General features: G+C 37.9%; 1 protein-coding gene across 2 annotated transcripts in view; it reads left to right on the top strand.

Annotated features, from left to right (window-relative positions):
* RFTN1 (raftlin, lipid raft linker 1) overlaps window positions 1-16,580 on the top strand; it is a 96,507-nt gene that overhangs the window by 26,061 nt on the left and 53,866 nt on the right. For both annotated transcript variants that reach the window (XM_058833288.1, XM_058833287.1), the window contains exon 3: window positions 15,157-15,343. In XM_058833288.1, coding sequence (XP_058689271.1) covers window positions 15,157-15,343 — 187 coding nt within the window. The remainder of the gene's footprint in view (window positions 1-15,156; window positions 15,344-16,580) is intronic.

Here is a 16,580-nt window from a genome sequence, read left to right as displayed (position 1 = left end):
CAAACTTAAAAAAATAAATGAAAAAAATATAATTTCCTCTGGTTGTTCCATTGTAATGATGTTCGAATTTGTGGCCATTTTCCCATGACCCATATTAAACAATGGATTTCCATGCTATCAGTATCACTGTGTGGGAATTCTTCACTTGAAAACAGAAACTAGCCACATTTTTCTGAAACGAGGGAGTAGGAGTTCAAATTCTGCACAGTGACAGGAAAATTTGCTCTAAGCAGAAAAAGCAGGACTTTTTTTGCCAAGAAAAACTTTTTTCTTTAGTAAATCCATCACCCATGCCCTAGCAGACTTGCCTAAAAAAACAAAACAGTACTTTTGGGAAGTGCTTTGTTAACTTCTAACAGCCTTTTCCACTACTCTTTGGCTTTCTGTCAAGCATTCTTGCCAAGTTGAAGTGATGTGGTGTGTTTGGCAGTGACATACTGCTTTTAGGTGCCAGTGGTGAACTCTTGCTTCTAGTAGTTTTCAATATTCTGTGAAAGCCTCATCACTGTTAAATACACTGCTAGATGTGTTATAGAAGGCAATATTCCATAATACCTTTTGCAGAATTTTCTTTCGAGGTCTTTATTTTTGAAGGAATTTTTTTTTTCAGACAGTTTGTAGGTGGTAGTGTGATGGATTTTCTGTTTTGTTTCTGAACTGGTTTCCTAGGGAAACGAGAGTTAAAAACGGCTCACAGTCTGTCTGTCTCATTCCTCCAAATAATTATAACCACACAATTTCAAAGCAATTTGTGAGAAATTTAGGCTGCTCCTAGTTTTGTGGAAACTGGCAGTTGGGCAGAAGACTGAGACCTCTGTTAATCAGGGAAAGGCGAGGAGAACCAAGATGTGCACTGACAGCTCGCTGGCCAGTGAGCCAGTGCATTGCTCCAGTGTAGCCACATAATCGCTGTTTCTCATCAGGTTGAGGAATCCAAGGGGTGGGAAGAAAAAAACCAATAACAACAGCAACAACAACAACAACAAAAAAACACCCCAAAAAAACAAACAAAAACCCCCCAAAAAACCCAAAACCCAAAACCAAAAAAAACCAAACCAAACAAAAAAAATCTACAAAGGAAAAATTGAGCCTGTGGCAGCAAGGTTGAAGAGCAAAAGTTTCATTAGAGTGGGAATTGCTCTTCATTAGCTAATAGAGAAAAACTTGAGTAGGAATTTGTATAATAGCACAGGTAGCAAAAAGTCAGCAAGAAATACTTTATCTTGTACTGATGTTAATCAGGTCTTTGACCACCCTTGTGTACCAACAGAGTCAGCAAAGCCAAAAACATGGACAGGAAAGTAGGTCTTCTTTGGCTAGCTGGAACCTCTTATCTCATTTAACACTTGCCTAATTCATTGCAAAATGACCGATCCATTTGGTGATTCTAGCTTTGTATCTGCTGAAATTAGTTTATCAGGTCATTCTAAAAATCATAAATGGGGTGATACATGGCTCTTCCACATGCCAAATTAATCAGGAACCATTGGGGAATGCGCTTGATAGGGATTACTGCCACCCTATATTTTTGTATGTTCCCATGCAAATCTTTGCATCTTAAGTCTGTCATGGGTTTCCTGTGAACAATGAGGATTTGGACCTGCAAATTTTGTTGCAAATACCCGAACAGCTTCACTTCCAGCTGGATGGCTCCCTTTGATGCTGTGGGTAGCTGAGATGTCCAAGTACAGATCACCAGTGTCATTGAGGGCAGATCTTATGAGGGTGACATGAGGTCTGCTGGGACAGTAAAATCTTGATCTTGCTTTTGTAGACACAGACCCTTCACATGAAACTCACATACCCTGACAGAGCTATTCTTACAATTAGCAGTGGTGGGAATATATTCCCATTATCAAAATTAATAATCAACTATTAACAAAAAATAGAAACGTGGGGCAGGGGGGCTGAGAGGAATAGTAAATGCTGTAGAATGTTTTGCATTTGGTTTTTCATTGCAGTTCCCCAAGTAGGCCTAGTAGTTGGAAACTAAGCCAGATCAAATTTGCTTTTATTCCTTTTTAAAATTTGTTTTTTTCCTTGAAATTTCGATGGCGTTAAATAGCTCAGTTTTGACTCTTTTTGTAATCTAACAGCTGTTGTGTGTTCTGAGTCTTGTATAGTTGTCCACAGAAGTGTTCATCTTAGAATTACTGCACGGTAATGTGTTTTTAAAAAATCCAAATGCATTGTAAGCCCTTTCCTCTGAATTTACCTGCCCCTGAATATCTCCTGTTTATACTGAATTTCATCGTGTAGCATTCTCTTACCCAACTTTCTTTTAAAAAATGACAAAACCTGGGGCCAAAATCTAGTGGAGTCAATCTAATTTTGTTACCGTCAAGTAACAAAAGTAACACTGCTTGCTTGCAACCTGTGTTACATTTTTCACTGCTTTAACATTTATTTAGTTTTGCCAGTAAAGCTGAAAACAATTTAACAGACATCTATGAAAATTTACAGCATTTTCTAACTAGGGGATTTTGATTTAATGGAGACCAAAAGAACAGTGAGAAGTTACACTATATGAAAAACATGTATTATTTGGAAGTGTCTTCTCTTTACCTAAAATATATAATATTTCAAACTAGGAAAAAGATAGATAAAAGTCACTATGGTACTTAACTTAATCTAATTCAAAATATTAAGTGCTTAGTATGTACGACTGCCTTTTGAAGAAAAGGAATGTCATTGGTTGATGCAGTCATGAAATGAGAACATCTGAAACAGGGTAATGTATAGACTTTAGAGACAGGATTGGGAAAAATTCCCTTCTAGCTTTTAAAAAAAATTAAACAAACTTGGCATGCAATATCGTCCTAAAGAAGATTTTACAAGAAAGTCTAAAACATCTATTGGAACAGAAGGGGAGAATGCATGTTAAACACTGGCGATATAAAATGACAAGAAACAGAAACCAGCAGGTAACATTTGAATAAAGCGTTCAAGCATTTCTAAAGCTATCTGTCCTTTTCCGTACATATAATGCAAAGTGTTATGTATAAAATATATACAGGCATGACCTGCCAAGAGGATTTTGGTTTCCCTGGAGACTATCAGTTCTCTATTGCATGGGTTGGCTTGGGGAATAAGAGCTATCTTGATAAATCCTAACCTTTCTTCCCGAGGTTATTGGATATGTCGGTAAATTTAAATCTTTGTGTTGAAGGCTGAATTTATAAAATTCAAATTCTTAGAATGTTCTTTCTAGATTCCAACTATTTCTCTGGCATATATTTATTATATGGAGCAATTACCTTGTGAATTGGGGAGAAAAAGAAAACCTTGATGGTAATACTTTGATGATAGATTTATCTTTTTGTTTGTCTGGCTGTGCAAAGTCATTGATATTAATTGCAGTTATCAGTGTATCGTGAAAAATGTGTGTGAGATCACAGCAAATGTATTCAGCCACAGTTACTACTTTGTTGACTTCTTTCTCCTCCCTTATTCCTTAAATGTTTGAAATCCTCTTGTCATTTTTCAGTTTGGAAACTAGGCTTCAGTCAGATTTGTAGTTTATAACTATCTTGTGAGTATGGAAAGAAATCCCATGTAATGAATGCAAGCTACTTTGTTCATCTCTGCTGATTAAAATTTGAAACAGTAATCTCAAGGTTGTTCTCAGTTGGTTTGGACGGAAATACTTAAATGGATATATGTACCTTTCTGCTTTTGACCTCCTTAAAGAATCAGCACATGCAGCATTTTATTGACAATATGATATAGTGATTTGGAAAGCTAAGAAATGCTAAAAATTCCATTTTAGAGGAGGTTTTTCTCATCCAGCAAAGTATACCATAAAATGAATAAATCCTTCATAATTAATAAAGTAGACAATTTTTGTACTCACCTGAGGATATTATCTGTACTTTTTACAGTTCTTTTTTCTCATTGCAATGCTAGTTTGCTTTTCGTAAAATTTGCAAGGATAAAATTTGCAGTTTATCATATTCTGCAGTTCTAAAATATGAAATGAAAATTTGCCAGAAATACAGAAAGAACTTTGAAGTGAAGCATAAAACAGAGAGGAGGAGAAGGAAAAGAAGGGGTTATGACAGGGGGAAAAGACAAAATATATTTTAAAATGTATGGGAGGGAATGAAAAGATTCTGTAGCGCTGCAGAGTTAGCTGTGAAACTTGCCAGTATTCATTATTATTGCTGCAAAGAAAAATAGCAAGCACATTATAGTTCGAAAGGGGGTCAAAGCAAAAAAGATGCATCAGCCTTCCAAATTTTATGATCCCACCAACTTCTAAGATATCAGAAGATCTCTTCAGTGAGTTGTACTATTTTTTGCTTGTTGAGTAGCTACCCTTTCCCACCTCTTAAAGTGTTTGATAACTGGCTACTTGCTGTGAGAGACATGACTTGCTGTACTGCAGGGAGAAGTGATGGGAAGTCCTGTTTCACTGCTTCTTAAGCTGTTAAAGAGAACAGCATTCAGCTGTTCAGACTTTGGCAGCTGAACTATTGCCATCAACAGATTCACTTCATTTCTAGAGGCTTTAGGAGAGGGAACCAGTACTTTGGGAGGTTGTGGGGTGTGATAGATTGACATTTAAGAAAACAAAGAGAAACACCTAAAGAAGTTAAAACTGCTGGAGGCTGATGGGAGTTTTTCTCCTAGCCAACAGCTGGCCATTTCTAAGAATTGGCAGCAGTTTTGACCATTGAAAAGTGAGATCAACCTGTGGACACCACCTTAAGACCTAAGCCTGGGAATTTCTTTGTCTCTTTGTTTCCTGGCTGTGAAAGGTAACCGAGCTTTATCTGGCTTTCTGTCCCCTGCCCAGCCCATGCGGCCCGGGCAGGGGCTGGGCTGGACCTGCCGCGGCTCCCGGCCGGGAGATGGGGCCTGCGGGGCTTTCCCCGGGCTCTGGCCAGGCCAGGCCGGTCCCTGGCTTGGCTGCAGTTTTTGCTGTGACTGAATTCACCAGAGACTGTCGAGTAGAGAGAGAAAAAAGCTCTTGACTTGCGGCAGGCTGAGACAGTGACCACACTCTCCAGAACAGCCATGAAGAATCTTCCATTACAGACAACTCCAGCTCCTGCTCCGGCAGAGATCACAGAACCATCTACAAAAGGGCAAGATTTTAACCCTTTCATTACCCAGGTGAGACTTGCAGATTAATCCTTTTATCCAGAGAGGGAAGGAGAGAGTAATCAACATGTAAAGAGACTTTATAAACTATCAGAAACAGTCAAGAAAGGAATTAAGCTTCAGAAAAGGTAGAGAATAAAGAGATGCTTTATAAGCTGAAATATTTTTCTGTTAAAGCTATGGAGATGGACAATAGTGTTCTGAAAAAAACTCCTTTAATTCATGACAGAGTATATAGGGAGGAATGGCGTTCAAAGTGTGGATTTTGAGCAAGAAGTGAAGTAGCTGTGATACAGTGAGGTGCTGGAACAGAGGGGAGAGAAGTAATAGTTGAAGATTTGTAGCTTTGTAGAGGCAAAGAGAAAACTTCTGGTTCCAGGGGGGCTCACAGAGACAGATGAAGAGAACTTCTGCCTTTGAATAACTCATCCTTAAAAATTACATCCCTAGACTCATTTGACCCATAACACACCTCAGAGTGATGTGAAATGGGAGGAGACAACTGATGGCAGATTTCCGGGCAGCTGGCATCAGAGAAGTAGAAGCTGTGAAGAAAATTAGTTTTCTTGTGAGAAAACTCCATAGATTAGCAGAAAAAGACTTCTGTTTCTCTACAAAGACTGATGAGAAGACTCTAGCAAGAACTGGGACTGTTTAAAACACCAAAGTTTTTTTGTCTCTATGTTGTCACGTGAACGGGAAAAGGGTTGGGTAGTGGGGGTGAAAAGGGTTTTCTGGAAGTTTTATTCTGGTTTTCTTATTCTTGTAGTTTTGTTAATAAACTTTCTTTATTCCTTTTAAGATTTAAGCCTGTTTTGTTCTAATCCATATCTCACAGCAAGAAATAAGTAAGTTTTCTAGTGATTTTTTAGTTGCTGCTTTAAAACCACAACATGGGGGAAACGGAAATACATGTGAATCAGCGTGCTGGTCCTTCCTGTAGTTCAGAATGAACCCTTTCCCTCCTCTGTAGTTTAATGTAATACTCGTCTTTAGGAACTTATACAGATAACAAGTCTTTATGGATAATATGTAACTTTGAACACTTCCTGTGTTTGGTTGGACATAATTGGAGTTTCCTTGGCTCTGTGAAATGTAAATGACTTGTCTTTGTTGTCTCTGTGCTTGGTCTGGATCAATTTAGGAGCTAGAACCAAGCAGGAGGGAGTTACAAATTAAAAAAATAGCATTTTGAAGAGCTATTCAAGTGCAGAAGGGATAGGATTTCCTACATTTATTTCTGTGCAAGTTTAAATGAGAAGCCCTTCCCCTTTTCACCTTCAATTTTACTTTTTGCACAGTCATTAACCCTTTTAACCTCTAGTAGGTGGTCTTCTGTTTGCCCATTTTGCGTAATTCTACCCACAAGCTAATGGGTATAAGCTATGAGTCATTTAAGAAGTGCTTGTTAATTTACTTAGGTTACTAAAATTCTGTTTAGTGATTTTTTTTTTTTAACTTAGTGGAGGTGATAGCCTGGGTATTTATTTTTTTTCTGAAACACCAGAAATTAAGCCATCCCATGCATAACCACATCATTGTGGCAGATGTACCCAGTTCTTAAGATACTTATCTTACGCTTGCAAGACACAAAAATGAAACTTTGACTGGGCAAAAAGCAAGATAACTCACAGATGCAATGAGATTTGACAACACAATTGATCAGACAAGTTCATGTAGTCTCATTGGACCTGTGAGTTATCTTAGTACTTTGTCAGTTTGACTAATGCATGTATCTGCTTTTTCCTTAAGGAAAGAAAAGAGTGTTAGTGTAGATCTGTATGCACCTGCATACATGTATATGTACATTTCTATGTCTTTACATGCTTTTGAAAGGTATATATGCAGTTTCACAGTCTTTGTGTGGATTTTCTCCCCTCTACCACTTTAAGATACAGTGGTAGAGGCTTTTGAGTATCTTTAACTTCCATTATTACATTTTCATTAAAAGTAAACACTAGGAGCTTATTGAACAGACACCTTCATTTATGAAGTACTGATTGCTCTTGCATATTCATCCTTCCTTTCTTTTATGGGGACATTTATTGTATTTGTCTTCAAGACAATGAAGAGAAGAAATGAAGACAATGTGAAGAATTTGTCTTCAAGACTATGAAGAAAGAGACATTGAGAATGTAATTTAGCATAAATGAAAAATCCACTGTTATATTAACATCCAGTATCTTTCCTCTGTTGACAGTCTAAAGAGTAGTGCACCAAGATCATCTATCTTCTCCTTGAAATTAAGAAACCTGTATATGAACCTCATGGAAGCTCAAGCTCTGTTCGAAAGGAAAAGAGGCTGGAGTACAGCTTGTGTAGTTGTTACTCCAAAAGCTTGAGATATTAGTTCATTGAATTCTAGCATTAGTGTGTTTCAGGTAATTCAAATCATGTGATAGTGTCACCACTACCATATATTTTCTGCTATGTTAGTTATACTGGTTTTACTGTTTGATAGGTTTTAGTTCAGAAAAAAATTATTGGGAGCTCATCATGAAACTTGCTACAAATGTCTTTACTGCTTTATGTTATTTAGGTTACATTATTGGTAGGTTTGTCTTTATTTTCAGTAGAAGTACTCGGATAGCTTTGTGTTGTCATCAGTAACAAGAAACTATTTGTGGGTTGAATGAGGAAGGAATAATTATAGTTAAGTGAGAGTGCCCACAAACAATTTGTGCTGCATGAAAGAGAGTTCCTTTGTGTTTCTAATGAAGAATGAAAAATTTGCAATAGATGGCTTAATATTTTTTTTTGTGTGATACTGACACTGAATGGAAATAACCTCTCAGGATGACTCTCTAAGTGTTTTGAGAATATTCAAGTAAGAGTTTGCTGCCTTCTCTCTAGAGTAACAAATTTGCCTTAGCAAGCCTGAATAGCTGGAAAGGATGATGATCTGGATTCCTTCAGTTGTTCCAGACTAACTGCTGAATAAGTAAAAACTTTATAATTTTCTAATTTATAGTACAGAGAGAGGATTTTTTCCAGTCTGTCCTGGAAATTATAAGAGAAAAGCCAACACTTCACAATAGGTTGTTACCCTGCACCTTCCTTCACTTTGATTCCTGTGATTCCTAGCTCTCTGGGAGGGGCCGTACCATTCAGTCCTCAGGGCCTGCACAGAGAAACCCAAGGGCTTTGTCAAATGAAAAGGTGGCCTGACAGGATGGTCCTTCATTTAGAAGTCACTGTTCAGCTTACCCAAACTAGTAGCACTGGTTTGTTTGTGTATCCTGGTTGTTGTGAATGTGCACCTTCTGTCAATGCAGTTCTACCTTCCATCAGGAAATCACAAAATGATCAGGGCTGTTATAAACAGTCGTAAATGTGCACGCAAAGTGTCCTTTGTGAAAACATGGGAGATTTTCTGTGCTTGAGTGGTCTCCTACATGCTGCTCTGTGTAGTGCAGGAAGGAGATTTGGGCGCTTTGGAAGGACAGCAGCAAAAAAATTGTGCTGAGTAGGGAGGTGCATGGTGGTAGTGAGTAGGAGTGACAGTGTGTAGTTTGCCTGAATGTTTGCTTTTTTATAGCTCACAGGATCAGCCCAGGGGTAACTATGTGGCTTTGAGGCCTCAGTGGGGGAGGGAGAGCTGCACTGAGGTCGGCCCTGTGGCCCTTCTGTCATAAATCTCACTCTTCTGAGGAGGGCTCCACAGGCCCTATGCTCACCTGGGGAGGAGATGGAGGATATTCCTCTTTCTGTGAGTGACCTGAAGCATCTGTAGTTTTGTGGAAGGGCCTGCAAGATTTGTGATGCTGGATGAAGGAGGTGCAGGAGGAGCAAGAGTGGGTCCATAGTTCACTGGCTATGAGTGCCTCAAGCAGGATGGTACATAGGAATGGCCATGGATTGGGAAGCAGTCTCACCCTGCAGTTTAAAAATAAAGACAGTTGGACCTGTATTTCTTGAAGGGTCTGAGCCTGTTAATATGTGTTAGGCCTGATCATATGACATAGATTGCAAGTTTGCAGGTGACAACAGGCTGAGTGGTGCAGGTGACACACCTGAGGGATGGGGTGCCATTCAGTGGGACCTTGGACAAGCTCAGTGAGTTGGCCTGTGTGAACCTCATGAGGTTAAAGGAGGCCAAGTGCAAAGTCCTACACTTGAGTCAGTGCCAGCCCAAGTACCAGGGCAAGCTGGGACTGAAGGGATCGAGAGCAGCTTGCTGAGGAAGACCTGGGATGCTGGTGGATGAAAAACTGGACATGACCGAGTAGTGTGCATTCAAAACAGCCAAAGCAGAGTGGCCAGCAGGTCAAGGGAGGGGGTTCTGCCCCTCTGCTCTACTCTGGTGAGACCTGAGCTGCAATGCTGTATCCAGCTCTGGGGCCCCAGCATGGGAAAGACATGGACCTGTTTGAGCATGTCCAGATGAGAGCCACAAAGCTGATCACAGGGCTGGAGTACCTCTGGTATGAGGAAAGACTGAGACATTTGAGGTTTTTCAGCCTGGAGAAGAGAAAGCCCCAGAGAGAGTTTATTGCAGTCTTTCAGTACTTAAAGGAGGCTTGAAAGAAAGATGGAGACAAACTTTTTAGTAGGATGTGTTGCAATTGGAGGAGAGTGATGGTTTTTAGCTAAAAATGTAATTTAGATTGTACTTAAGGAAGACATTTTGTTACAATTAGGATGGTGAAACACTGGAATAGGATTCCCAGAGAGGTCCTGGATGCCCCATCCCTGGAAACATTCAAGGTCAGGTTGGATGGGACTCTGAGCAACCTCAGCTAGTTGAAGAGGTCCATGGGCCTTGCTGTGGGAATTAGACCACATGATTTTTAAAGAGCCTTCAACCCAAACCATTTTGTGATTTTATGAAATAGGAGTAATATGGATGTGGCTACCAGGTAACTGAGTTGCTACATCACTTAATAGTGTGAGTCTGTTGAGTTTGCCAATCTGCCTTTGTTTCAGAGCCCATGATGTGCCTGTCACACCTTGGGCAAAGTGTTTTCCTCTCTACCTGGTATGGACAGAGAATGTGTACAATCTGTGTGCGCACAAATTTGATCTTCGGTTATTTTAATACAAAGGCAGAGGGGCTGGAACTAGATGATCTTTCAAATCCCTTCCAACCCAAACTATTCTGTGATTCTATGAAAAAGGCTTGTTTAATGTTCCATAATAAATTGAGGAACATTTAAAATGCAGATGAACATGAAAACTTTAAAATGTAACAAGGAATATTTAAAAGGAGTCCCCATTATTTTTGTGGAACATTTTCATCTGTAATGTGAATTGTCATTAAGGGCTCCATCCGCCTTTTGCAGCTGTGACTAGAGTAAGAGCATAAAAGCTTAATCAGAAAAACATGTTGAAAAATGAAGACCAAAAAATCCCAAGACTTAATTTATTTTGTTGGAGTAAGCAAAATAAGCTAATCTTACAGGGTAGTAGATACACAGGATAATAGAAATTTAAAGTAGAACTGTGCACTTGCTCTTTTAAATAAAGTATTAAGGACAGGTGCCGAGAAACTAAGACCCAAGTTTGACCTCTGATTTGACCATTTCAGTAAAGAGAAATTAAATAAATGCCATTTTGGCATTTAACATTTCAGCTTTTCTGGGGCATTCACATAATAGGAAATTAAAAAATAATAAAGTTCATTTTATCTTTGTCTTAAATGTGTCAGGAAGAGGAAGTTGCTGTTTATCAAATAGAAGAGTTGAAGTCATCTAATTCTGTTGAGTATATATATTATATAAAGATGTATTCAACTTGATGACAGGTGTCATTAAGCATGGGCTAATAGGTGATACTAGGGATTATTTTATAAGGCATAGTATACCTTTCTTACTTTACAGTGTTGGTTTACAGCATCTCAAAGGTACTCAAATGTATTGTTTTAATACACAAAAATCAGACTATTTTTCATAGACGGTTGCTGTAACTGTCTTCTTTCTTAATATTTGATCAGAAAGCATCTCTCTCATTAGTGTGGACCATAGCACAGTTGTCAGAGGTCACATGAGGTGATTCAGTTTGAAGTCAGTAAATGGCTGTTTGTTCTCTGTGGTAGAAGCCCTGGATAATCCACGGGGAGGAAAAGACTAGCTCCTTAACACAGGAAGAGCGAGTCCTCTTCAATATCTGTCTTCCCAGTCTTGTTTCTCAGCCTGCTCTCAGTCCCTCGGGATTCTGGTGGTAGACTGTGCCTCCTTTCTCTTTTTCCCGTAAACTGCTTTTTGGAGCTACAGAAATGGCCACTCTCAAATATACATGACAACCTGTAGATTTTTATGGAAATTCACTCCTCTTACTGATTTCTTTGTGGTAAGAGGAGGGTAAGTGGGAATACCTGGTCAGGTTTTTCCATTAGCAGCAAAGAATGCACATAGTCTCTAGACCCAGGAAAGTCACCTTAGGGATATCAGTATAACACAAACTTTATTTTTAAAGAGTTTGTAAAGATGTAGTTTTCTATATGTATCTGAGCACTGCTGGAAGTGTTTTCAGCTTAAGTTAGCAGTCAGGCAACAAACTAATTTGTCTGGTGATCCAGTCCAAAAGCAGCAAGCACTACTATTTCTACCTTCAACCTTCACCAAACTAAAAAATGTGGCTTCTTTCATTTACACGTTTTTTACACACTCATCTAGGTGATAAGCAGAGGAATCTTTTGAGGTCACATTGAGAAATACAACAATAAATGTGGAAATATGGACCACAGTCTAAGGCTTAGAGCCAGCTGCAGTTCAAGTGCAAAAAAGAGGCTGATAAAAGGCATCAGCATTATCTTTTGGCAAAATAAAGGCTTATAAGCACTTCTTACACAAGTTTTTATTTGGTTTTTCATTTACTCTTTCACTTTACACAAGTCCCTCTTGTACACAATTTTGGTCTTCCTTTTGCTTTCAAAGTTATATAGTTAGAATTCTCTTCAACAACTAAACCAAGCATTTTAATATATTTTAGATGTGATGTCCTTTTTTAACCTACATTTAAAGAGAACTGTGAGGTTGTTAGCCCAACTTAATGCTCAGAAAGATACCGGAAAAAATGAGTTATGAAATATCCAGAGGATGATGTTTATCAGGTATTTCTGGGGAGGAATCTGCATGACTCAAATGAGTTGGAAAGAAACAAGAATGCACATCACAGGTCTGTAGATCCAGAAGACTTGTAGACTTTGTTGGCATCAGTTTTGTAACAGGAATTGCCTTTCTCCTGTGAAGGATCTCTAGTCTGAGGAGAAATTAGCAATAGTTCAGCATCAAACCAAAAATATGTATTAGCTGTAAGGCTTAAAATTGTTCTGGTCAGAGTCTGTTAAAATGCATCATTTTCATTAACTATTAGAGCAATTGACTGCTGAGTATGTTTATTACAGTTTCCCAGTTTGAGAAGTGCTGTTCATACTCTGAAAGTCAGAAACCAGAATAGCCCTTGGAAACTGAAAGGAAAAATGCTAAAATTCATGAAGAACAGGAAAATTTGCCACTATTAGTTATGGGGAGAAGAATTCACTTTGTTTTTTTTCTCCCTGGATGATATAAACTGACATAGGATGTAGTTAGTGTTAGAGTTTTCCATTCTACAGAGCAGTGGTGAGGCTTGTGCTGGATCACTGTGGTTAAAATTAGGTACTATACTTGAAGAAAAAAGTGGACCAGTTGAAGAGAATCAGGAGAGAACATCAAAAGTTACTTAGAAATACTGAAGACATGAGAACAGGAACATTGAAAGGACTGAGTTTATACAATGTAAAGGAAGTAAGACTAAAGCATGAATAGTGTTAGGAGTTATAAAATGCTGTTGCAAAAAGAAATACTCTAGTGGGGAAGTAGCAATCTTGAATTTAAGAAGGGGAAATTTAGGCCATGTGCTAGGAAAGGATTTTGAGTAGGATGAATAGAGAAATGCTGAAAAATTACTTAGGGGGCTTGTGGAATTTCCATTACTAAAGGTTTTTAAAAATAAATGAGAAAAACCGAGAAATAACTAAACTAGAACTGATCCTGCCTCTAGGTAGTAGGATGAACTAGCTGGATAATCCCACCCATCTCTATTTTCTATTACATTTCTTCTTTAATCAAGTTACATCCCAAGGCTCCAATTACATGCATTTCCACACTTTCTCCTCATGTTTAGCTTTTGGGAGGAAGCAGTCAGTCTCCCATGTTAATGACTAGACTTTTTACTAATCTTACTCAAGCTGTCCTCAGAAGAATCCTGATTCTACATACCATGCTGGCAGGTAAGCACCAGTTTTCATAGGTGAGGGTTAAAAATTGGAGTGCCATGACCAGAATTAACAGTACTGAGTAGTGTTTAGTGATTCCATTGTATCCAAGCAAACCCCTCGTTTTTTATTAATTTTATTAATTATATTAATTTTATTAATTTTATTAATTTTATTAATTTTAATTTATTATTAATTAATTAGTTGCAGTGTAGTCAAAAATATTTAGAGTCTCTGAGCCACAAGAGGGAAAATGGAGTTCTAAAATCTGGGTTTCCCTGTTTTGATCCCCAGTAGGCTCCAGTAAGTAACTGTTTGGTTTATTATTTATTATGCATTATTCATTGTGCAATGTCTTTTTATGATGCTGAAGTGATTTGTATGCTGTTGTAGAAGGTAGAGCCCTATTGTCTGTCAATGTGCACGTTGCTTGGATCTCATTTTATTTGTAAAAATAATAAAAAATTCTACATCTTAAACTCCTGGTCAAAAAGTTCCATTATTCCCTTCTGGAAGGTGGTCATATATGAGGGAAAAAACATACCAAGCACATCTATTCTATTATAATTTAAATTATTCCTTAGTATTATCTGGTTTGAATATTTATTAGTTTTTTGATAACTCCTTAAATTATTCATAAAGGGTAGCCATACGGTTTGATGGAGAAAGCAGTACAATGAAACCTTATTTTGCATTGCTGTCTTCTTTCATACAAACTATTCTCCAGTCCTTTTTTTTTTTTTTTAGCAAAGGCTTTCAAGGTGGTGGGAACCTCTGTTGTATTTCTTGCAGCATCCCCTTCTTTTTGCTTTCAATGGGAGGGAAGAACATGCAGCACCTCACCAGCCTGTATGCCCTGGTGTGGTTTAGATGAAATAATAAATATCCTCCAGGCGAGATGGAAATGAGGAGGCAAAGGTCAGGAAAGAGACATGTCATTTCCCATAAAATATGAAAAGTGTATGAGGAATTACTGATGTACAGAAAAAGAGAATTAAAGTTTGTTTTAGGTGATTTATGTGAATTTCTTTTGAATCCCAGAAGGCTCCAAAGAAATAAGGGCAATTGCTATACTGACTGAAATATCCATGTGTATGTCAAGTGTCTGACAGGAGTCAGCATCAAATACTTGACAGGAAGGCATAAAACCTTGCAGTAAGCAGATTGGGGAAGGATTATTTTCATATACTATGTCTCATCCTCATCTCCAATATGTATAGGTTTGCTTAAACCCTGAGGTATAAGATTTAGTGTTTATGCTAAAAGGTTTCTCATTGCTATAGGAATGCATCACTCAGCGTTCCTATTATCAATATACCTGCAGTATTCTCTTCAGACATATTGACAGATACTCAGTCTCATCAGCATTTTGCATCAGTGGTCTTTTAGGCTGATTTTGTGTAGATGGATGCTTCTTTTTATAGCTTCTGAATTTGACATGCTCTCCCTTCATTGACTGTCTCTTTTCTCTTGTTTTGTGTTTTTGACTGAAGTCTCATTCTTCTCTACTTGCATTACTATGACAACTACTAAAACCTAGAATATCTTTTGACCAACTGCCTTGTTTTTATTAAATTCTTCGCCTTATCTCTGCCAGACTGTGTAGTGAATTTGGCATTTTAATTTTTCTGACTTCTAGTTTAATTGCGCAGTTCTCTTGTGTCATACAAGTCCAAGTCCTTCACCAAGGCAGCCTGCTTAAAATACGAAATATAAAATGGGTCTCAGGAAAGGTCAGTTTTGATGTTAATATTGTAGATCAGTGTGAAGCTTAGTTGACTCTGAAGAGCCTGGATTTTAAAATACATGATAGTCCAGTGTCAGATTATTGACCAATTCATTTTTGTTTCCAGCTGAGCTGCCAGGATCATCTGCAATCAAGCTCTCCTCCTTGTGTGATCTTCCAGCTCAGCTGCAAGAATTGTACCAGCAGGGCTTTGTCTTGGCTGCTGTCCACCCTTTTGTGCAACCAACTGATGAAAAAGAGAAAACTCCCCAGGAACAAATCTTCAGGGCTGTGCTTATCAAGAAAACAGAAAGGTAAAGCACTTCCAGTGAACTGGGATAAAAATAGACAATGTGATTTCCTGCTGGGTTTTGACCTACATCAGGAAATTATAGCAGAGTTTACTGTGCAAGACTTGATTTTTTTTTTCCCTTTTTTTTTTGTGGGCTTGAATAGGCTTAACATGTTCTTCATGTTTACAATTTGTCTGCAGTTTGGCAGGCGACTTAGAGAATAACAAGTTGAAATATGCTCTGTATTTTGGGATGTGTTGTCATGAGAGGCAAACAAACAAGCCCTATGCATGACAGTTTGTGAGGATGGTCTTGTTGGTATCCTTTAAGAATTTATTAGATTAAATTATGACAGAAGAATTGTTTGTTTGGAAAAGCGTATTTTGTGTTTAGATGGTTACAGTTAATGTAATTAATGTAATTAATTTGAGAACTGTAGCACTAATGCATACTTCTTAAATTTATGTATAGACTTTAGGCCCTTCTTTCCTCTAAACAATACAAGTTCTTTCAAATTTTTACTCACTGCAAACTCCATAAATAAAAAGATTACTTTCCTGCTTTGCTCATTTCTTAAAATCTATTAAGAATATTTTACATAATCAAAGTCTGAAGATGAATAAAGAAACAGGAATTCTCTTCTTTCATGATTCAATGTGATTTCTAAAAAAAAAAAAAAAATCAGTAGGATGTGCTGTTAAATAGCCCAGAAGAAAATTAAAATGTGGATATTTGTAAACATGATTCTTGGTTAATAATTTAAAACCTAATTTAATATTATCTGACCACCCCCATCTCTGCAGCTACCTCTATTGTTGCAGCCGTTCTCTACAGTTTCCTACATTTGCTACATTCCTCAGTCCAGCCCTTCTTACAATGACCAGTTCTGAGGGCTAGCAGATAGTTAAACCTCCATCTGCCAATCCTAGTCCTTCACTTTGTGCTGATGCTTGAAGGAAAGGATGTAGCTGGTTTATACCTCTATTTAAAAAGCAAACCATTCACCATTTAATTTGCTGCAGCCTGATAGCCAGTTCATAGAGGTTATGGACAGAGTTGAAATTCAACCTCTGACCTAAGGAAAAAGTTCTGCATTTTGTTAGCAAATATATGGAGGCACTAGGTATCACAAGCAATTTTGAGCTTCTAAAATAACTCTTAATTTACTTTGACTTGATTTTAGTTTTATTAATACAGACTTCATGCTGGCTTCTCTGATATTATTGTTTAAATGACTTCCAGTTTTATGGTTAAAACA

Source organism: Poecile atricapillus, chromosome 2 (genome assembly GCF_030490865.1).
Source record: "Poecile atricapillus isolate bPoeAtr1 chromosome 2, bPoeAtr1.hap1, whole genome shotgun sequence".
NCBI classification, from domain to species: Eukaryota; Metazoa; Chordata; class Aves; order Passeriformes; family Paridae; genus Poecile; species Poecile atricapillus.
This window is presented reverse-complemented; position numbering and strand designations above follow the sequence as displayed.